This window comes from Babesia bigemina, assembly GCF_000981445.1.
Source record: "Babesia bigemina genome assembly Bbig001, chromosome : III".
Taxonomy (NCBI): domain Eukaryota; phylum Apicomplexa; class Aconoidasida; order Piroplasmida; family Babesiidae; genus Babesia; species Babesia bigemina.
Window position 1 is genome coordinate 1,681,161 of NC_027218.1, and position 22,669 is coordinate 1,703,829.

The 22,669-nt window shown below is 46.8% G+C and overlaps 10 protein-coding genes across 10 annotated transcripts; 8 read left to right on the plus strand and 2 right to left on the minus strand.

The window, feature by feature from the left end:
• Positions 1–13: 13 nt before the first annotated feature.
• Positions 14–1,802, plus strand: BBBOND_0306880 (uncharacterized protein family UPF0027 family protein, putative; the record flags this gene model as incomplete). The annotated part of the gene is made up of 7 exons (XM_012913516.1): positions 14–554; positions 596–792; positions 833–1,213; positions 1,249–1,462; positions 1,504–1,586; positions 1,622–1,696; positions 1,734–1,802. 7 exons carry the CDS (start codon positions 14–16, stop codon positions 1,800–1,802), a joined length of 1,560 nt encoding a protein of 519 aa, XP_012768970.1.
• A 496-nt stretch (positions 1,803–2,298) lies between these two features.
• Positions 2,299–3,096, plus strand: BBBOND_0306890 (hypothetical protein, conserved; the record flags this gene model as incomplete). The annotated part of the gene is made up of 1 exon (XM_012913517.1): positions 2,299–3,096. The coding sequence occupies one exon, from the start codon at positions 2,299–2,301 to the stop codon at positions 3,094–3,096; it is 798 nt and encodes a 265-aa protein (XP_012768971.1).
• Positions 3,097–3,946: 850 nt separating this feature from the next.
• BBBOND_0306900 (hypothetical protein) lies at positions 3,947–6,814 on the plus strand (the record flags this gene model as incomplete). The annotated part of the gene is made up of 1 exon (XM_012913518.1): positions 3,947–6,814. One exon carries the CDS (start codon positions 3,947–3,949, stop codon positions 6,812–6,814), a length of 2,868 nt encoding a protein of 955 aa, XP_012768972.1.
• Positions 6,815–8,897: 2,083 nt separating this feature from the next.
• Positions 8,898–9,902, plus strand: BBBOND_0306910 (hypothetical protein; the record flags this gene model as incomplete). The annotated part of the gene is made up of 1 exon (XM_012913519.1): positions 8,898–9,902. The coding sequence occupies one exon, from the start codon at positions 8,898–8,900 to the stop codon at positions 9,900–9,902; it is 1,005 nt and encodes a 334-aa protein (XP_012768973.1).
• A 756-nt stretch (positions 9,903–10,658) lies between these two features.
• On the minus strand, positions 10,659–11,492 carry BBBOND_0306920 (hypothetical protein; the record flags this gene model as incomplete). Its single annotated transcript, XM_012913520.1, has 1 exon — positions 10,659–11,492. The coding sequence occupies one exon, from the start codon at positions 11,490–11,492 to the stop codon at positions 10,659–10,661; it is 834 nt and encodes a 277-aa protein (XP_012768974.1).
• A 1,273-nt stretch (positions 11,493–12,765) lies between these two features.
• BBBOND_0306930 (hypothetical protein) lies at positions 12,766–15,720 on the plus strand (the record flags this gene model as incomplete). Its single annotated transcript, XM_012913521.1, has 1 exon — positions 12,766–15,720. One exon carries the CDS (start codon positions 12,766–12,768, stop codon positions 15,718–15,720), a length of 2,955 nt encoding a protein of 984 aa, XP_012768975.1.
• A 1,904-nt stretch (positions 15,721–17,624) lies between these two features.
• On the minus strand, positions 17,625–18,209 carry BBBOND_0306940 (hypothetical protein; the record flags this gene model as incomplete). Its single annotated transcript, XM_012913522.1, has 1 exon — positions 17,625–18,209. One exon carries the CDS (start codon positions 18,207–18,209, stop codon positions 17,625–17,627), a length of 585 nt encoding a protein of 194 aa, XP_012768976.1.
• A 1,590-nt stretch (positions 18,210–19,799) lies between these two features.
• BBBOND_0306950 (hypothetical protein) lies at positions 19,800–20,462 on the plus strand (the record flags this gene model as incomplete). Its single annotated transcript, XM_012913523.1, has 2 exons — positions 19,800–20,090; positions 20,337–20,462. 2 exons carry the CDS (start codon positions 19,800–19,802, stop codon positions 20,460–20,462), a joined length of 417 nt encoding a protein of 138 aa, XP_012768977.1.
• A 255-nt stretch (positions 20,463–20,717) lies between these two features.
• Positions 20,718–21,128, plus strand: BBBOND_0306960 (N-ACETYLGLUCOSAMINYL-PH OSPHATIDYLINOSITOL DE-N-ACETYLASE, putative; the record flags this gene model as incomplete). The annotated part of the gene is made up of 1 exon (XM_012913524.1): positions 20,718–21,128. The coding sequence occupies one exon, from the start codon at positions 20,718–20,720 to the stop codon at positions 21,126–21,128; it is 411 nt and encodes a 136-aa protein (XP_012768978.1).
• A 479-nt stretch (positions 21,129–21,607) lies between these two features.
• BBBOND_0306970 (hypothetical protein) lies at positions 21,608–22,534 on the plus strand (the record flags this gene model as incomplete). The annotated part of the gene is made up of 1 exon (XM_012913525.1): positions 21,608–22,534. One exon carries the CDS (start codon positions 21,608–21,610, stop codon positions 22,532–22,534), a length of 927 nt encoding a protein of 308 aa, XP_012768979.1.
• Positions 22,535–22,669: the final 135 nt, after the last annotated feature.

The window sequence follows — 22,669 nt, forward strand, 5'->3', positions numbered from 1 at the left end:
ACATTTTTTTAAGATGACCAAACGCAAAACCTATGAGGCCGAAAGGGCCTTCATTGAGCCGTACCCGGCGGCTAGACACATGTACCGCGTCAGGAAGGGCTTCGTGCCCGGAATGAACGTCGAGGGATACGTGTTCGCCAACGATAACCTAGCTAAGCTGCTTTTCCAGGAGCTGCAGCAGTACAGCACCGACGCGGGCACGTTCCTTCCGGCGCTGAAACAGCTGGCCAACGTGGCGGCGTTGCCGGGGATCGTGAAGGGGAGCATCGCGCTCCCGGACGCACATTCAGGTAATCTGCCTCGAACCAGCGTACACTGCGGTGCAGGGTATGGATTCTCAATCGGGAACGTCGCGGCGTTCGACATCAACGACCCCGACGCCGTGGTCTCGCCGGGCGGGGTGGGCTTCGACATCAACTGCGGAGTCCGGCTCCTCCGCACCAACCTGACCCTTAAGGATGTAGAGCCCGTTAAAGAGCAGCTCGTGCAGTCGATGTTCGACCACATCCCCGTCGGGGTCGGATCGCAGGGTATGATACCATGCACGAACGCGGGTACGTGCGCTGCCGCGCCAACCAATCACGTCCGTGCGCAGCGCTCAACGAGATCCTGGAGTACGGCATGGACTGGACGGTCATGCAGGGGTACTCCTGGGCGGAGGACAAGGAGCACTGTGAGGAGTTCGGGAGGATGATCCAGGCGGACGCCACCACGGTTTCCTCCAGGGCCAAGAAAAGGGGGCTTCCGCAGATGGGGACGCTCGGAGCAGGCAACCACTACGCCGAAATACAGGTGAGGACGTCTGGTTTGTCTGAAGCATGCGCCGACGCAGGTTGTCGAAGAGATATACGACAAGTACGCCGCAAAGGTCATGGGAATCGACCAAGTCAACCAAATTTGCGTCATGATACATTCCGGAAGCAGGGGGCTGGGGCACCAAGTGGCCACCGACGCCCTCATCGACATGGAGGCGTCGCCCAGCGCATCCAGCATCAAGGTGCTTGATAAGCAGTTGTCGTGCGCGAAGATAAACTCGGACGAGGGCATCAAGTACCTAAAGGCAATGGCAGCCGCGTCGAACTACGCATGGGTCAACAGGAGCGCCATCACGTTCCTCATGCGGCAGGCTTTCTCAAAGACGTTTGGGCAAACGCCGGATGACCTCGACATGCACCTCATATACGACGTCTCGCACAATATCGCAAAGGTGGAAGTGGGTCCCTGCAGGCGCGTTTCTATAGGTTGCAGGAGCATATGGTGGATGGCAAATGCAAGACTCTGCTCGTGCACCGGAAGGGCTCCACGAGGGCCTTCGGCCCGCTACATCCTCTGGTCCCCGCCGACTACCAACTCGTTGGCCAGCCGGTGCTAGTGGGGGGCACGATGGGCACGTGCTCGTACGTGCTCACCGGCACTGAGCTTGCTATGGACCTCACCTTCGGGTCCACGTGCCACGGGGCAGGTGAGAACAACGTGCGGCCATACGCCAACATGAGCACGCAGGACGCGCCCTGAGCAGGAACAAAAGCAGGCACACGCTGGACTACAAGGATGTGTTGAACAACTTGTACGAGAAAGGGATCTCCGTAAGTCCGGCCAAACTGCGTTTTAAGTTCTGCAGATCAGAGTTGCCTCACCCAACCTCATATCGGAGGAGGCGCCGGAATCTTACAAGGACGTCACCGAAGTTGTGCAGGTGAGACAAGCTCCTAACGGCGTAATGTAATTCTTAGACCTGCCACGAGGCAGGAATCTCGAAGAAATGCGTCAAGCTGAGGCCGATCGCTGTTATTAAGGGGTGACGGACCAAAGCGTCGTCGTGACACCCGTACACATCGCACCGCATGATCGACACGGCTCACCCAAGCCAGCAAACTTCGTGTAGTTTAAGTAATATGGGCTGTGATATATGGGCGCATCCGGCGCGGCGAAATGGCTGTCTTCCCCCTTTTTCCCCACGGGAAGAGCAAACAGCGTCGTCGAGCCATGGAAGGTCGGGTCACACCGTTAAATTTCCAATCTTTGTATATCAGCGATTCAGGGTCGCTGTATATGACAACGAAGCCTTGACTCGTAGTCGAAACTTTACCGCTGCCGTACTCGGTGTGCACAGCACTCGAAGCTAGCGCAGTGTAAAATCGGCACCGTGATTTGCGGCTTCATCAAATTGGAAAGGACGTTCGTTAGATTTGAACGACGGTAGCTGTTGTGTGAGCATTTCTGTCTGCCTAATGCTTAAAAAATTCGTACGGTAGATCGCGGCTCGTAACGGCGTGACTCGACATATACGCATCAAAAATGGCGTTCAACTACACGAAGGCTTTAGTCGTGAGCGGTAAGCGTAACCTTCTACGACCGCATTGCACATCCACCTTAGGTGCGGCGGCCGCGCTGGCGTATGTGGTCTACTATTTCATAAAGGAGGCGAATGACGAGGAAGAAGAAGAAGGGGACCTCTACAAGGGAGAATCACGGACTATATTGTCAAAGCCATCCGCAAACTTAGAAGGGATGACTCGCATGGATGTGCTTAATCTGCTAAAGAAAATCATGCAGAGCCAGGAAAAGGCGAAGACAATGCTGCGTTCATTGGTGCAAGAAATCATAGACAACGACTTCAGCGAAACCGTGGATGGCCTGTATCGCCGTATAGTGAACGACGTCCCCGTTGACCCTTTGAAGTCTAAAGGCCTCACTTTGCTAGACCTCGACTACCTTGTGGAGAGGTACCAAGGCGACTATGAAATCCGCACGCAAATCATCGAAATGATCAGCCAACCGGCAGCGGAGCAGGAAGAAGATGACGTCGACATACCGAGCGAAGTAGTAATTTCCATCTACGAGTATATGCTTGCGGAGCTGCAAGGTCTGCAGACTAGGCAGCAACCCATGACCACGTTGCCAGACCTCAACGTCAGCGCCGCAAGCCTGGCAGTGCAGGCTATAATTGCCGCAAAGGTCCAGAAGAAGTTCGGATACACCCCGGTGCAGGTCGACCGCTCCGTCACGAGGAACCAGGCAGAACTGGGCATGAGCAACAAGTTCGCACGCCTCGCCATTCAGATACAAAGTGAAATGACGGATCTCACTGGGTAAGTTTAGAATCCTAATTCGCAAATGTCGCAGCAGCGCGTGCTGATACCCGCACAGAGCAAGACGACCGTTGGATACCTAAAGCACGACCGATGTTATGCAGGAGTAAATCCTCGTCATGGCATTGTATAGTGTTCTATCTGGCTACGTGAATACGGCATGTTTACGATTGTACCAGTCTTATGCCTCATGATGCTGGTGTTGGCTGCTGTTTCCGCGTCGTAATATTGTTGAGCGCGTTGGATACCCTCCTTGACGGCACCCATCTTGTCTTTGCGCTAGGCTAATTCACAGGCTAATAATATCCTCTGAATTTCATATACGTCGCCACTTAAGGTGTTACATTGAGATGCATCAATTGATTGAACATTTCCCCTTTTATCTTTTTCATCATGCTCTCATGTTCACTCCCACGTTGCGTCGCCACGTCCACCAATTTGCCTTGGCGACACTTGTTTGCACAATAATTGTGATATTGTTACCCCTATTGTATCAGATTGGTTGCGCTTCCTGGAAGTGGGCAGAAGCTTATGTTCAGGTAAAGAGCGGCCCATCTGAGTCTGATTGTAGTGTCATTATAGCAAGGGTGGTTTCACCAGTGTATTGACACATGGAGTCTGTGATCTAACCAATAAGCGTCGATGAATATTCCAGTTGCAGCCGTGGATGAAAATTCCTTTGCAACCTGGACGCCAGCTACGGCGATGAAATTTTAGGTTGCCCTCACTTCCCGACAAAATTACAGAGTATTAATTCTGCTTTAATTTCATTAATCCATAGCGTGCATCTTTTGGTATCATGTGTTTCTATGTAGGTTAATCTTTATTGATTGTATGACGCAAAAGGCCTAACCATGGCAAATTTTAGAAATATGACGCCTCTACAGATATTTTGCGCGATATGTCTGTATTGCCTTAGGGGTATTGATGCCTCGGTTTGTGACTTCGGGGGGCCAGATCAGCTACTTGGTCAGAATGATCTAGCTATATGCGACAAGTATGCGGATTTCTTGAAGTTTGAAACTGTGATATGTCCACGCCATGTCGACGGTACCGAGTATGCGTGGCATCCTCAGTCGACGTCGGCGGATTATTTTCGGATTAACACGTATGTAGGTGTTAATGGCAAGCTTAGATCGGTTGCTCATTCGCATGTCGTTCGTTCGGAATCCGGCAAGCGATTTTTCTGGGTAGAATCCGACCCGTTGCAAATGAAGCTGCATTTCTACATACCATACCATGAATTCGTTGCTATTAACGAACGCCGTTTGATATTTATCTGCGGTCCGCGAAATCTGGTTTTGACTGATGCGTTGCAGCAACACATTTATCAGCTAAGTGCCCTTCAACCAGAGGCACGTCCTCGGAGTTCAACCATACCTTTGACTGAAGAAATAGCCAAGACTGGGCAGAGCTTGGGTGTGGTGTTCCTGTACAGAAAAAACATGCATCAGCCTCTCCAGGGTTGTGGCAGCCGCCCCTCGCCACTATTCGCTCCGGATAATGAGGTGGATGTAGATCCCGAGACTGGTACACGCTCATGCGTGGCTGATCCTATGTCAGAATCACCTATTGGGTTCCTGTGCGAAGGCAGAATTGAGCCTGAAAATTGCATGAAGTCCCTCATTAACCCTAGAGGCAAAGTTGCAACTGCTCCTCGCCCACGTCCCTACTGGGACGTCAAAGGCTACGGGCCTTGGGTTGTAGGCAAATATTTTAATGACTTAGCATTGCCACCTATAGATGGCGAATGCAAATGTAAAGACCCCAAAACGGGTCAGGTGAATGCCAAGATAAAGATCAGATCGAAAACTGACTACATTTGTGACATTGCTAGCAAAATATTACGTAACCGATCTCAACCAATCAGCGGCCCGTGGTGTTCGGTAGTGCTTCATCCGGGAAGCACACTAACAATCAAATTTCCAATAAATAATTCTAATCTGGAGGCTCCCAAGGAGGGGGATCCCACTGTCACATTCTCGCAAATGATGTCTCTCCATGAATACCAGACTGAATTTCAGCCATATAACTTGAATACCCTGAGACAAGTGACCTCAGGACATGACGTTGATACGTACAACGAAATCCCGTACCACGACGCTCTTGTCGGTGATGCTCTCGAGTTGGACCTTTCCCAAATGCACCGAGGAGAGGTGATGCTGAAGTACCATGTAGGCAAAGCTCTCACCTTGAAAAGCGGATTGAACTCGTTTTATTATCAGTGCACATTTACATCTAATAAGCACGTAATTGATAGTATTCGACCCGTAGTCAATGTCTCTTTCGCATATACCCATCACTACCAGATGAGAGGTTGCGACCGAGGGGCACAAGCTGTATTCGATCCCAATAGTAACAGGTCATATTGTTCTACCATATCCATGGGAAATAATATAAGGAATACGTATGAATGCGTTTATAACATGCGGCAAGTTCGTCAAGCTGGTATTCACTGCGGAATAAATGAGGTACTGTTACCTGGCAACTGTGGGTCCACAATATATGATGTTTTCTCTGATGAAGTCATTCCGTTGCCTCAATCGATCAAAACCGCCACGCGACTATCCATTCCAGGATTTCAGCTCTTCAACATTGAAATCGGCAAAGCTGGTGCCTTCAGTCTTGCTTGCTTCTGCCTTGACCAACGTGGGCACGAAACTTCCAGAGTTGTTTTTAAGAAAACAGAGAGTCTGCGTTACACTTTCAAAACACGTCGCGTGGATACGGCTCTTAATCGAACGCGAATCCGGTATATGTTATTAAAGACCACCGATCTGTTGCTTGAAGAATCCACACCAACAAAATTGATTATGGCACATAAAGCGCTGAAAAAGTCGATTACATTGGCTGTTGGTAAACGGTTGATACTAGAGTGTAAATTTGGTTTTCATGACATAGAAGCCTATCACGGTGCAATGCAAATTGAGGAGGGGTGGCCATTAACGAAATGGTGGCCAAATCAACCAGACATATTCTATTATGCCGTAACCCATACAAAACATGGTGATCAGCTTATTCGTAAGAAATATGAAAATGAAATTATTACCACTCCGGGTGATTTTAAACTCATTTATAGAGACCTATTAAGAACAGAGCGATATCAAAGTTTGATAATCGAAGCTCATAAAGACTCCCTGATTATATCGAAGGATCCAATGCATAAGTACATTGTACCCTTGACATTTGTCTGCGGCAAAGAGCTTGAACCAGCGGATGCGGCAATCATCGACGGTGAGGTCCCTGCATCTACAACTACCCATGTCCTACGGTCCTCCAAAGTATTTACGTGGCATTTAGTTGAAGTTAACTTAGAGGCTACGGACCCCTACATGCAAGGCTGCGGAGTCACATATGCGTCCGCTGGATTGTTCAAGCCTGAGACACCCAAACTCTACAATGCGGAAGGGCAAGAAATTGGTTGCAAGATAGATATTAATACTGCCGGTGAGGCGGCATTCTACTGCCCAGCTCCTTACGTTTTGGACCCACCCGGTTGCTTCGACCAGGTCTCCGTGAACGGTAGAGTGCATGACCTAAGAGTAATCAGCCGATCATTGCTCACGATGTGTTCCGACCACTTCGTCACAGTGAAGTTCGACGGTGCTCGTATAGGACCTGGGGATATTATGTGGCAAAAACCGCTATTGGAGTGTCGCTGCGTCACTACCAAGGGTATCGTTCTCTCCACTATACAGCTCGAGCACTACTACGCCGAGTAACAAGTAGCTCAGATTTTTTTAACCCCTTTGGCAACAACGAACTTTAATTGTCAATGCATGATGATAGCTCTGTTTGTTTGTGTCTCCAGTGACAGCGTGGCTTTGATGTAATGTGGTAATACCGGTGGTAAAATCTGACAGTATATTTTAGCGCTACCGGTGGCATTCTTGCTTAGCATGATTTTTAATGACACCAGTTGTGAAAATGATGGGTAGACACGTGCCACCACGCTTTGGGTCTGCGTTGTGCGCCAAGCTAAATAGTTAGGTGCGCACAGCCCTTAGTATATCTGCTCACCATTTAAAATGTCTAATATGCTCTTAATAAACAACCATGAGCACTACATTAAGTTTAGAAGCACAGTTGAGTAGCTTCATTAGGGTTGAAAGCCATCCACCGTGGTAGTGACTGGCCACGTTAGATAAGCTCTGGGAAAGCATACAGCAAATGATTCATCTGCTTATAATATCATACAAGCACAGTACGCTAAATCATATGTTTCATAAGGCCAGATTGAATCCGAATAACAACTACGAAAACCGTGCTTAGAAGTGCCACCGAACTAAGCGCTTACCGCTTGATGCGATGGACGAGAGAACAACGGCTTCAAAAGTGGTACGGTGAGCGCCGGGAATACGTTGAATCGTTTGAAAATGGAATCAATTACAGATATGGTGAACTATTTTCAACAACCGTCAACTCAATGAAAAGTTGGACCTCGTCACTGCATGGATGTGGCGCTGTCAGAATGCCCGCTTCTGTGTTAATACATTGACAACATGGGAAATGCGACAAGCACCAGTGAGTTAGTGGTTGAATTGAACATCTGCAGTTATAAAGTGGGTTACGGAACAGTTGGTACGACAGCACAATTCCCCTACCAATAGCAATGTGGGTATCAATGATTTAGAAGGCGGCAATGTCGGGTTTCCATTTGAACATCGACGAAACCATAACAACTATATACTTCGCACGGAAATAATTATAAGGGTACCTAACGTCCAACCCAGCTGTCCTGTAAGAATTTGGATGAGGCCTATGGTGGCAGTCTTGGAGGTCACATTCGGGATACTCATTCGGATATAAGACCACCGTCATATGCGTATTTTACTATTTCAATATGCGGTAAATATGCCAAATTAGTAGTGGCATGAGTTGATGGAGTTACATTCCGTTAAACTTCTAATTAGCTTAGATTTTGATAAGGAAGCGTTGTGAGGGAATGTGGGCAATTGCAATTCAGGAATCCCGAAATAGACGCCCATAGGGAAATTAAGAATATGTATAAGCTGTTTAACACGCAGTCTCGGGCCCACAACGCGTGAGACAAAACATTTTTAACGCAAAGAGCACGTTAGGTAAACAACCGGCGCACTAGTTTAATACGCAAGTATCGTAGGTGTATACATACACCCAAAATAATTCACGCACAAACAATAATCAACAAGATGATGGCGCCCGGGATTCAGCAACATGGGCCGAGAAGACAGGCATCCTAAGAGGAAGGTGAATTTATGACGTGAGGTGCTATTGTCACACATCGACAGGCGCCAAAATCAATTATAACGTCCACTGAGAGCAATAGTAATTGTGCTAATCATGGAAGACAGGTAAATGTGGACTTGAATTTCTTATTGTGACAGGTGTGTTGATAACCAGCATACCACGCACGACGCCGCAGGCTTCCTATGACATTGCTATCTACCTCTCGCAATACTTAGAAAATATATATACGGCTACGAATTATTCTAGCACCTCTAGATTCAATGTGCGTCGTTCTGCCCGAACCTGTCACCCGTCGACTCGCGTTATGCGCGCTGCAGAAGACTTTATAGCCTAGAACTGGCCGCAACATGGAATTTAAGTCGCCATCAAGTTATACGATTTTGTATGGTGGCTGTCTATGTTGGTACCTATGTTTATATAAGGCGCATGTCTCTTAGAAGGCAAGGAAAGTTGGGTTGTCTTCACCCGCCATTAACACCCGCATTTAAAAGCGCGGTCTGTTCTAAAGCTGACCTGCACGTAGGAGGGTTACACACACGTTCATACAGTTCGTCTAATTTAACGATTATTCACAAAATGCTGTACAATTCGTTGACCGATATTCCTCGTAACCTCAAGGAGGGCATTGACTGGTTGATGGCCGTCAAGGGAAGTTGTGACGAGAACAACTGGAAGGCTATGGTTGGCGCAGTTCACCATCTGTTCTCAAAACACTCTGCTAGATATCAGCAGTTGCCAGCTCTCGAGAAAATTAAAAGCGTAGCCAAGGAGTTCCTGCAGAAACCGGGGCTGAGGGATAACGTGGTCGCGAAAGAAGTACTGGAATTGTTCGATACTCTGGATAGCGCCGCAAAGACAGGGGAAAAGGCCTCCCCATACAAATACTATGATGAGAATGGACACGCCATAAGAGTCAAGGGTGCAAAACCTGAATACATCGAACAGACCTTACGCAAAGTTGTGGATGGTTGTGAAAAGTTCTTGGAAGATATAAAAAGACCTGAAACGTACAGGTCTGCTTACAGTTCAGAAGCGACTTGGGAGGCATCATGTTCGGAGAAGCCGGAAGATTGCGCAGTGGTCCTCGTGGGAATTGCGCCAATGTTGTACGCAGGTCTACAATCGTTGTCGGATGTGGCCGAACAGGACAACGGATGGTTCATCAGTGTAACAACATATAAGAATCCGGGAGAAGTGTTGATACCTCTGGGTTACTACTCGTCGGAATGCCGCGCTGACCTAAATGGCGCAGAAATATTCAGGATTTTTAATAGTTTGGATGAAGATTTATTCCACAAAACGTATGCCCTCGCAGGATTTGACACTTTTTACGGATCTGATATGGTGCAGAATCTGCCAGTTGAGCAATCTATTAAACCTGTACAACTTGTAGAGGAAGCCGTAGTAGCTCAAACATTTGTAGGCTCTGCGAAAGCAGGCAAGAGTGCGAAAGGTACAAAATTAGGAAAGTCGGGGAAACATGGAAAACCCGAGAAATCTGGGAAACATGGAAAATCCGGGAAATCTGGGAAACATGGAAAATCCGAAAAATCAGGAAAACACAGTAAAGCTGGAAAATAAGATAAACAATAGAATATTCTGGGTCCGTATTCCGAGTGACCGGGTGACGCGGGAATTTTCGAGGCACTTCTAATGTACAAAGTGTAGTGAGCACTCATTGTGGATGCAATGCACACCCATCGCACTGAGTGCTCCATATAAGCTCAAATAGTTCTTGGTGTCCCCTGTATGGTATTCAGGACGCAACTTTCCGTGTGGTTCAAACGTAGTCGCTTCAATGTCCGTACACCCAACGGACATTGTAGATACTTGCAACTTATTATCATCTGTGCAGATAACTTAGCGTTTTCTGATCGCTGGGCGATCCTGGCCATTTCGGCATAGCTCGTTATCGTATCCATCAGTTAAGCGCAATGTCCTTCTTTCCGAGGCGTATGAACACGTAGGCCTAGCATAACTTTGCTAGTTGTGACCCTCCCAAGTGTTCGTGCAGTCATTTCTCCCGGTAGCTTCAAGTTATGGCGCGGGTCATTTAGATGCCCACGCATTTATGGGCCTTGTAAGCCGCTTGCTTACTGAGCCGTGCAACGAGGCGGTAGACGGTATTATACGGACACCGAGTGTCATTTGATATGCTGAGAACCGCATGTTGTGTAACTTAAGGCCAACGTTAGGAACGTACAGAGTGTGGGCATCTGTTACTGGAGGTAGCTCTCCGTAACACACCTAGTATCTCATGACAAGTTAGTCGCGCATAAACGTAACATTACTCCCCCAATCATTAACTATGCAATTTTTGTTTGGAGCCGACTTTGGTCAGAACGCTGCCATGAGACCAATGGCGACCATGGTGTTAATAACCATAATGCCCAGAGCCGCGTGTCCGGATGAATCCTTGGTATTCTTCATGCCGTGTATATGGTCAGTTGTGATTTCCTCCTCGTGTTGAGCGTCCATTTCGTTAGACGGCTTCTCGTCAGTCTTGCGTTGTTGCTGATTCATTGTTCGTGGGAGAGGTGTATTAGCGTTCAACACAGCCTTGCCACCGCGTCTAATCTGAGGTGATTTGGGCCCTCTATGTTTTTCAATAAGCGCTTGCGTTCTTTCTATAATTTGTTTATGATCTACTTCAAAATTGATATTAACAAGCGCAGCCGCATACGTTTCTAGATTTTTGAATTGTATCTCTAGATCGGCAAGTTCCTTATTAAGCTCAGCCGACCTTTCCCGTGTTACACCTTTATTTTGAAGAGCTGTTTTTATGGAGTCGTATTGAGCAAATAGATTTGCTAGTTGGTCATATTTGTCCTTGTGTATTACAGTTTGAATGGTTTTCAATAAATTTTTACATTCCCGTAGTTCTGCTTCTTTAGCTTCTGGCGAAGAGTCGGACTTAGGTATTACCGATGTGAGGACAGCCAGATACCTCTTCATGTCATCAACACCTGCAATTAGAGTCGTGTAGCTCTTGAGACGTGTACGGCATTCGGGATCATTGGCATAAAATGCAAGGGTTTTCTCCCCTTTTCCTGCAACATCTGGATCACCAGCTCCCCCTACAGCGCCCACAGCAGATGCATTTATGATGACCGTGTAGAGATATAAAAGGTATGCAAAACGCCTCCACATACAGTCGTGAATAGATGCCATTTTTTTAACCGGTTGAATTAGGGAACGGTGACATGAAATGCCAGTACCTAAAATGATATATTTGCAATTCGTGTGATTCCGTACTGAATCTCATGTACCACGACAAAATGTATGTATTTCAAAGCACCAACGATGCTATCCACACATAATTATTTGGGAGTATGAACTTGGGTGACTCAATATTGTACTTACTGATAAAAATAGTTTTGTTTTGCGTCAAACATTCATTTGCATGAAACGTGAAGTAACAGATTGCTGAACATCTAGAACACCTGCATCTTGTCTGAGGTTCATTGGCGATTCCTCACAGTTTGTTATTTTCCCTCTGACGCATGTAGACAGGTAATGAGCACAAACGTATCGCCTTGTTCAGTGATGAGCAAATTTTATTTTTTTGCTATCGTGCTAATAACCGGAATAACCATGCAAATCATATCACCACTCAATGACGAATCGTCACACATTGAGCAAGGCATTATATGTTCGAAGGCACGCTCGCTTGAGAGTCGAACGCGTTAGGGACGAATTTCGGAATCACGGTGATTCACAGACATCTAACGCGTCGAATGTTCAACTTATACTAGACTAGCTCATGTTGCTGCTCTACAAATATTACGGTACGACTTCACTTGTTATATTCGTCTGAATGCTTGTCTGGCGCAGTGTACGTGCATATATGTGGCACGGGCATTTTTCACACTTAATGGAGACATTCCCCTCGCACACTATAGATGTATGTCGGAGTTCATGCTCCGTGTGACCGCGGAACTCATGCCACGTCATCAATCCTGCCTGGCTGTAATCGCCGATGGCAGTCGTGATATACTTGCCCCAACAAAGTTAGAATCGTGGGCAATTTCGATTTAAGAAAACGATAAAGGTAATATTCCACCAATGCACGACGATTATGTCCCGTAGCTTATGCTCGTTTGCTCATGGAAACGCAACCCATGTTGAGATGTAGAGACCCTCTTTCATGTTCCAATTTTAATCTCACAATGATTTAATCAATCTTGACACAGTTAAGACGCGACATGTGTGTAGTAACAGCTCGCTTCATTTTTTTTCCTCCGTAGAAAAGTGTCGACGAAACTTCTTAGCTGCGTTGCTGCCTAGCTGCTGATGGGTGGTGCTTCTCGGTTGTAATGCCCAATCGCAAGCCATTATTAGGTGTAAAAGGGCTTTCTTTTTACACATCTAAAAGTTGTATATGGCTTAGAAAGCATACGTATTTGGTGCGCTTGATGTCAATAGTAAGGCTCAATCGGTAACCATGGCCAAAGTCAGCTCTCAGAGGTCCATTTGGGCATTCTGTGGAATCTGGTTGTGTTCTATTGTACGGCTGGTCGCATCTAATTGCGATTTCGCACGTCCGCGTGATATACTCGCCAGCAATGCGCTTGTTGCGTGCCACAAAAACCTCGAATTTACCTACAGCGCATCCGCGAACTGCCCTCGCCGAGTCAACAACATTGAGTATGTCTGGCATCCTCAACCAAGTTCGGATGAGAACGGCCAAATCAACACGTATGTGGGTGAATCCGATGAGCTTCGTACCGTCCCTCTGTCGACTGTATTACGCACTGAAGACCAACACGAATTTATCACTGTGGAATCGAAATTTTTGGTAACGGATATCAAGTTCACAAAACCTTATACTAGGACCTTTGCTATCACGCAACGTCGTCTGATATTTATCTGCGGACCGAAATATTTGGAGCTGAATGATGAATTGCAGCGATACCTGCACCGCCTCGATAACTTTGGTCCAAATCAAGTTCTTCCTTGGAATGTGGGCTCACCTATGATACAGGAAATATCCAAGATAGGGGGTGGTTTGGGTGTTTTTTACTTGGTCAGAGGACGTATGGATCGCCCATACCAGGGCTGTGGAAGCCGTCCCTCGCCTCTGTTTGATGCGGAAAATGAGGTTTCCATAGACCCGGATACCGGAACAGTTTCATGTGTGGCGGATCCTATGTCCTTATCGCCCATAGGTTTCGTTTGCGAAGGCCTAATTGAACCTGCTGATTGCATGATGTCTCTCATTAACAAGAGTGACGAAGTTGCGACTGTTACTACACCACATTTATACAATGATTTCGAAAAGAATGGGAAATGGGTCGTAGCGCGATATTTTAATGGCTTGGCATTACCACCCATCGATGGTGAATGCCGGTGCGTCGATTCAGAAACCGGTCGGGTGAAAGCCAAAATAGAAATCCGTTCTAAAACCGAATACGTCTGTGATATTTCAAAAGAGATTTTCTCTAAGCCTTTCAGCCATGTGAGTGGCCCCTGGTGTTCAGTTGTACTCCATCCAGGCAGCACCTTGACTATAAGGTTGCCCACAGAACAGATAAACACAGCTCCCACCGTAAGAGCCTCCGAAGATGATGTCAACACAAATTTCGATATGGAAGTCGACGAGGACGCGTCCGCCGTCGCCCTCTCCCCACTGCCGTCTGTCTATGATTACGAGACTGAATTTCTGCCAAGTGAGTTGTATACGCTGAGACACTTAGCTAGCGTTTTTGGCTTTGTTATTCACGACGAGTCGATGCACCACGAAGCAATCGCTGGCGACGCGCTGGAATTTGACGTTTCGCAAATGGAGAGAGGAGAGGTAAAAATAAGGTATCATCTGGATAAACCCATGGCGCTACGTCACGCATCTAATGCGTTCTATTACCATTGGACTTTGATATCTAAGGACAAGAATGTTCGGGACAAGGTACGTGGTACCATAGCTTTGCATATGGCGTTCACCCATGAGTACAACATAATTGGTTGCGACCGAAGGCCACAAAGCGTATTCAATCCTAAGATTAGCCAGAAACATTGCTCAGTGAAATCCATGGGTAACGGTATAGGAGATGTTTACGAATGCGCTGCCCCTATCAAGGAAGATTTTAAGCAGACCGCCGGTATATACTGCAGGTCTGATGAGGAACTGTTACCACCTACATGTCAGTCCCTGGGTTACGATCTACGCAAGAATAGGATCGTTTCAATTCCTGCATCTCTGCGACATGCAACGCCATACCCCATTCGAGGATTCCAGCTGTTCGACTATTTCTACCGCAGCAATAACCCTGTCAGCTACGCTTGCTCTTGTGTCGACCAACGTGGATATGAGAAGTCCAGGCTTATTGTTACATCGCATCAGCATGAAAACGTCACCTCCATAATATATGGCGACTATGCGAATCCTACATTACTTCCTCGCATATTACTGCCTTGGGACGAGGTTGAATTGTCAAGTGAGGGGCGCACACCGCCCGCCCCTCTTGTGCTAAAACACGTGTCTCAGGAATCATTTGAGTTGGATCTAGGTAAAACGCTGTCCATTACATGTGGGATTGCGGCTGCTTGGTTTTCTCATGGGAACACAACGTATGATGCTCCTCATGTTCGCATTGATGAGGACTTGGCAGCAACATGGCTGCCAAAACATCCTGAAGAGTTCTACTATTCGGTAAACGAAACTAACGATGTTATTGAACTTGTAAAGGCGACATACGGTAGTTCTATAGTTACAACCCCAGGTGGATTCCAAGTTGGCTACCACAGTGACGAAAATGGAACTGAGCCTTCTAAATTAGTGCTTCGGTCAACCATGGGCGCTATATTGATTTCCAAAAATGCAACTTATAAGCAATTTGTGCCCATGACGTTCGTCTGCAGCAAAAGACCGGAGCCATCGGATTTGTCCGTTATCACCGATAATGCATCGACCTCAGACGCACCCGAACAACCCATTGCTAATGCCTTAGAATCAGCAACAGGAGCCACGTGGAATATTGTTGAAGTTAAAGTCGAAATGACGGACCCCTATATGCAGGGCTGTGGAGTTACGTATTCGTCCACTGAGTTGTTCAAACCTGAGACACCCAAACTCTACGATGCTGATGGGCAAGAGATCGGTTGCCAGATTGACATCAATACGGCACACAAAGCAGCGTTTTACTGCCCAGCACCGTACGTCATGGATCCACCCAACTGCTTCACACAAGTCTATGTCGGTGCTGAGCGGAAGAACCTAAAAGACATCAGCGAATCATTGATGGCGTATCGATCCAGTCACTTCGTCATCCTGAGATTCGAACGTCTCCGAATAAGATCCAAGGAAACACTGCGCCAGACGCCGCCGTTGGAGTGCCGATGCGTCACCGCTAAGGGCGTCGTTCTCTCCACTATACAGATTGAGAACTACTACGCCGAGTAATAGGCAGCTTAGATTTGGTAACCAATTTGGCAATGACACACTTTAATTGTCATAATACATGTTTGTACCTCTGTTGGTGTGTTCGTTCCCTTGGCAACCTATCGCCATTAGGGCAAAATGTATTGATTTATGTAATACAGCTCATAGTCGTGATATGGTGTTGTCACTGCTGTTTATAACGTATGTATTTGGCAGTAAACACAGTTCTGAGGATGACGAGGGTATCTGCGCCATCAGCCCATTGTCCTAATTTTTTCATCTCGACAATTAAGAAGGTATCATAAGTTCACTCACACAAATGGTCAACGGTTAAACGACCGTTAACACCTTTAACACACAACAACGTAGACTATACAGCACGCATTGTAGCATTTCGGTAACTCCAGCCATTTTGATTAATCACAGCGGCAGTGCTTGACTGCACCAGGCTGTTGGTCGTGAGGCATACAACTAGTGCGTTACCTCATAGTTGTGTGTTTACAGTGCACGATATACGATGTGCTGTAATGCTTCAGCAAGTAATATAGGTAACTGCAATCTAAGATTTCCTACGTGTCACCTAACTCAGCGTAAATTCAGACGTGATAGACGAGTGAAACGTTGGGATTTATTCACAATGGGATATTAAGCGTCAGGAAAGCGACTCAGATTCTGGAAATCGAGTGAATGGCAGAATTAACTGTAACACCCTCGACAACGCTCAGCTCAATAGTGAATTCGATCTCACCGTACGTGTACATTGATAACTTGCGTTAGACCAAGTTGTCCGGTATAAACATCATAAGCACGTTAGAAATAGGATTCATATATGACCCTCCATGTGAAAACGTAGCGAATGTGGTTAAATGATTGAATATAAAGGCGTATTTGGGAGGACGTCACAATGCTACCCTCCACCGGATTGAGGTGGATGACCTTAATACGACAGGAAGGTATTGACGAAAATCACCTACCCTTGCAACGTGCTATGCATTATCACTAACATATCACATAAAATAATGAGTAACTCAGTGTCTTTCGAGATTTTTGCCCAACATTGGCCGAGAGACAGGGCTGCAGTTTTCAACTACGATGGACCATGAGGAGGCCACTATGTTGTCTCCTAATCCGCATATTTCCAAATAAGATCGTAGCATATCTATTTAGTTGCATCCCAACGTGTATAAGCTTTCGTCACCAATGTTGTGGCTGCCAAACGCTGCCGTACGATTACGAGCACTGCTTGAGCTTTAATAGAGCGACAATGTACGGAGCATTTCGCAACGAAGCACCAAGATTTCCTCGAATTTGATTGTTTGTTGTATATGGTGTTTCGATCAAGCCAGTCTAAAGTTGAAAAAGCGACGGTATATCTCCACACTGGTTGTTACTTTCGTCCCCGGTTTCTTCTAGGTAGCGAAAACGTCCATTCCACAACGTTTGTCACTACGTATCGTATTAATTGGAGACTCATGCTCATATCCATCCCACTAAGCAGCATCCTGACATAGTCCGGACGTCCATCATAAGGCCTAATCACATTCCACCTCAAAGCGGCGGTGTCATCCAATAACGAAGGCCAACTATTTAGCGCGAAAATGCTAGGCAACCGTAATTAAGTGTACGATACGCAGTGCCTCGAGTTTCTCTTTACGCCTTTTCCCTGCGCAATCCTGTCTTGCTGAAATCTGAAGAACCACCGACGCAATTTTGTTGCTGCTTCTGTATTGTTTAAATGAGCTAATCTCCATTGTCGGATACCATAATGAGAATTCATCATCTTCCATATAACGTGAATTGCTGGGACCTCCTCCTTTGGCCTTCAAATTTTCTAAAATAAATGGAACCTTGCGTTCGATTTGTTCTCGTCTGAGTTAAGGCTCAGCTAGTGAATACTCGACAAGTTCAGTTGACGTTTTTCATTTTCAATTTGCGTATTTATGAATGAAGGCTTCGGCTTCTCGCATAAAGTTTACGTAGTACTCTCCAATGCCGTATGTCAGCAGGTGCAATGCTAACTGCTCTTTGTTTTTGAACCTCTGTTCTAGACTTCTGAGAGCGTTTTTGAGTTCAGCTGCTCTCTCCGAAGTTGTACCAGTTTTCTTACTTTCCCTGCTTAAGGTAATGTACTCATCCAGAATACCTGCTAGTTCTACGTAATACTTGGCATCACGGATTACATCTTCAACTAGCTTAATTGCACCGCTACACCCCTCGAGTTCTATTCTTTTATTTTCTTCCGGAGCGTCAGAGTCACTGATTTCATCCGCGATAGCGCACAAATTCCTGTGCAGTTTTTCGGCGCTTACATATAGCGTCGTTAGGTGTTCCAGATTCAGATGCAACTCTGCATTAGCAGCGTAAAATGCAATGTTTTTGCCGCGCAGTTTTTCAGCATGCTGACTTCTTTCTGCACCCGGATTGCCCATAGCAGACTCGTAAAATACGATCATGTAGAAGCACAGAAGGGATGTTACCACTTGCCTTCCATAATACCGAATAGATGCCATTTTCACAACAATAACGGAACAATATCCCAAAACGTGTACAAGAAAAGAACAATAAACGGTCAAATTCCGTAATTTGAGATACCAGTCCAGAGCGTTTTAGACAAAATCCAGTTGTCCGTTTTGAAGGGCCAACGAAAGGTTAACAGTTGTATCCCCTTTGGTCGAAGAATTTATGCGGGACAAAATTTGCAGATGAAAGAAAATTCTTCTGACACGTCAAATACACTCTAGTGAGGCTTTACAAAGTGGGGTTCGTGGAAAACTTTCCTGCCATAAGACTATGTAAGGCTATGCAACCCAGCGATTTTCTTTGCTACCTGATATTATGGTGTTGCCGAATGAGACCACCCATCAACCAACCAGCAACCTACGGTTTCATGTAGCGATTCCACAAGTAATTTAAAATGCCATCTCTATTAGTGTATAGCTATTGTGCGGTCATTGGCTGCGCAATTCTGGGATTGGTTTTCGTATTCACTGAAGCCTCACACCCCGCACGCTGAGAATGCCTCCCCGCGCAACAACCCTCATATGGCTCTCCTACAACGCAACCGTACGTCTCATGGTTGGAGACCTCTGCCACTTGCAGTAGCAATCGGTGACAATCATAGTCACCTCTGTCCTGCATGTAGCAGGCTACACTCGCGGCAATACAACGTATTATGATATGTCTACTTTACTTATGGAGAGCGTAGCGCACACATGAACGGAATTTATGCAACTAGGGATGCCGATGGCCCTAGCAGTTGGACGATCGACATGGTTATGACTCTCTTAGACATTCAACGGGCAAATACCCATACGTACAGTGATGTGTGTGAAATGTAAGGCTCATTCAAACACATATAACAAAGGATTCCACTGCGACTAAGCCAGATGGTCGTACCTATTCAGACGAGCCTTCGTGCCGCGCCTCAGTTATCCTGGCTTCGGAGCGTATCCTAATGAATCGACCCACTAATATATAATTTAAACATTACACACCTACTAACTCGTCGCATTTAAGACAAATTATGGCATGTGTAAGCTAACATCGCAGAAGCGTCACGATAGCGGTAACAGTGCGTGTACATGTAACCGGTGGCCGCAACAGCGCTCAAACGTGATAAAAAGGTTAAAATATCTACACTGATGCTACGCGGAAAACGACTGTCATGTCAATGGGAATATGCCACAGCGTGTCGTAGAAGGCAGTGACGTAAGCACGCTCCGATGTTTGAATGAGTAGAAGATTCCTTGCCGCACGGTACTCCCTGCACATCACACCTATTATTTAATGCAATTTAGACCCCTTATAATATAGAATCATGAGATAAATGTGTGCAATATAATATCACGGTAAACACTGTGTTGCAGCGACTGCCTTAGAATTTATTCGTGATTATAGACCTTTCTGCAGTGCTACACATGTGCAGAGTTATGGAATATTGTAGTTTCTGCAGCACACATTCGCGCTTGGTCAGCGTACACAGGTAAGTACCAGCCTAAGACGAAAATTGCTGCCCAGGGAGAGACGCTATCCCCACGGAATTCCCCGCACAGCTAGTTGAAGTAACGCACACTCGTATTTGATTCGAATATTAGGACAAAATGATCGCACTTTTTGCTGTCCCCGCCATTCTTTGCAGCGGCTTCTTCATGGGAGGAGGTGTGTACGCGTACGTCGCCAAGCGATCCGCGGTTTCACTCCTTGCCTCCGCCGCTATCTCTGGCGCATACGCCGGTAGGTGTTGCGTGTGTGACACTACACTTTATGCAGGCTGCTCCTATGTTATTTTGGCGAAGCCTTCTGCGTACATTGGATTCTGTCTAGCCGCAACCACTTCCATACTAGCCCTCGGCCTGGGATGCTACAAACTCTTCTTCGAGCACCACTCAACGGTGAGTGATACCTGGATGCATGGACGCCAGTTATTTATCTATGTGCCTGTGTGTAGGTGGTGTTGGCCTGTGCGCTTCATATATTTTTATAATGAACATTGGATGGAATTCCGAATTTCCTTGCGTAAATACTGGATTTGCTTTAATGTGAATCGGTTAAATTCGGTTTTTGTGTTATTCGATGTGTCCTTGTGTGCCTTCCGGTTGTGCATTGCATGTTGCCGACATTTTGTAAATGGAGCTCAGACGGCAAAGAGGAACGTCGCGGTTGCAATTTACAGCACTGGCTTGGGTACTACCTGCTTCTACATTGCTGTTTTGTTCGCCAAGAAATTTCTGGCGGCTTCCGACGCATCGCCGATGCCATTTTGAGTAAAAGCCTCGAAGCCTCTCGCAGAAACTGCCATTTAATTTCTCAGCTTCGATTTGTTTTATGATTATACTACGTCATAAGAATCTACATCTTACGCATACGTTCTGCAAAACCGTAGTTCGTTATATAAAAATGTACTTCGCAATCCTGGCGGGTGACAATCTTGGCCGACTACAACCTCTCAGGCCACAACATATCAATCGTGAATAAGTGCAAGCATTGCCTTTGTGACGGCGCATCCTGACGACGAGAGCATGTTTTTGACTCCGTTGCTGGAGGTGCTAAGCGGTACCCCGTTAATCGTGGAGGGAAGGGTGCGTGTGGAGTTGCTTTCGCTGACTAAGGGTGAGTTGCGTTATGAATGCGATAAACGTGCATACGCATCAGGTGACTTTGCGGGTCTCGGAGACGTGCGCACTGCGGAGCTGTATGCGCTGTGCCGTAAGTACAGGATGAACTGTAGTGTGGTGGACGAGAGTGAGTGGCAGGACGGCCCCGCCGCGTGGGACGTCGAGAAGGTCGCCGAGCGCATCGAGGCGTTCGTGAAGGAGCGCCGCGTCGCCGTCATTTTCACCTTCGACCGCCAAGGCGCATCCGGCCACCCCAACCACATCAGTGTACACAAGGCGGCGACCATGAATCCCATTAGAAGTCCGGTTATGTAACTTTAAAGAGATACCAGCGTAATATGTCGATAAATCGGCATCGCTTTGGGTGTTAATGTCGACACCGAGGGAGCCACTTATCCCGAATGTAAGACCTACGGCTCCTTCGTTGTAACGACCGAAAGTCTATAGAAGGCAATTCATACACGCAATATAAATGATGCGCATAAGTTATAAGGGCGTGCTATCGGAATAGATAACCACTGCAGATCTACGGGTGGTATACAGCGTCGTTGGACGTTGGAAGTCCGACGAACTTCACGGTAAAACATAACGGCGTAATGTACAGATGTAAAAATTTTAATGGCATAATTCTCTACAACGTAGATAAATGAAGTGAATAACATTCTACCGTTCTCTGCCTTCATCCGTCGGCTTGGCGCCGACAACGTATGATGCCAATGATCTTCCAGGTCCTACGTACATAAAAGGGCGACCGTAACACACCGACATCCGTTTCGCATTAACGCTGATGAGATATGGGCGGTACAAGGCTATCATCGTATCTGCCGGTGCTCCTTTGCTGCCTCCTTGTGGCTGTTACAATAGGTTTGCCCGGCAATGCCGCTAGAGAAGTCGGGCAATCAACAGGCGGAGCTCGTGTCAGCTTGCAGCTTGCGAAGAAGAAGCCTGTAAAACCTGGGAAGGGCGAAGTCGAAGCTGAGATTCAGCCAGATGACTCCGCATCTGTCAGAAAAGGAACCGTCAAAAAGAAGCAAACCGTGCACATAAAGAGGAGCGACCATGAAGCTTTATACAAGAATATAAAAGCCAAGGTTGACAGCTTCAATGCTTCGCATGGATTAGCGAACAGCTTTGAGCCCATAACGCTGCGTGACCGTCTCCACTGGTTGGCATGCTTCGCCGAGCAGTTGGCCGCGGCCAGGCGGTTCCTTACGTCTCTGGAGAATCTGATGGAATACAATAAAGGAAAAACTCCTGCAACGCTGTTGAAGCTGTTCAAAGACTACTCGGCCACCGTATACAACCTGAGCAGAACCCTGCTTATAAGAACGCCGAGTGTCAAGGATTGCCCCGTGAAAATAACGGAGAACAACCTGATCCCCACGTTTAGGCGCGTACAGGACATGCGGCACGAGTTGCTGGCAGACGCGGCGGACATGAGGGAGATGGCTGGCTGGTTGGCGATAAACTTCAAGGACGTAGACATCGTGGTTCCGGGCAGCGAGTTTTTCAGAAATTGGCTGACAACGGCGGGATACAGGGAAGAACTTTTTAAATCTAATATTAACTTCGCGTTGGTTGCAAAGGCGTTTGAGGAGCTAGCTGGACGTGAAGGTGAAGAGGACTCAGGGTACATTTCCCAGATCTTCTCATACATCGAGCCTATAGTGGAAACACCCGCCCCCCCTGTTGAGAAGCAGAGGTCGAAGAAACCTAGCTAGACACTTGTGATACCCTGCATTTAGAATCGGTCGTATGCATATAGGGTGTGATTACCATTGGGCCAAAGCGCCACCACCTCCGGTTAACGGCTGACGCCCCAGCAATTTTTCGTCGGCCACTTAAATGTAGCAAAA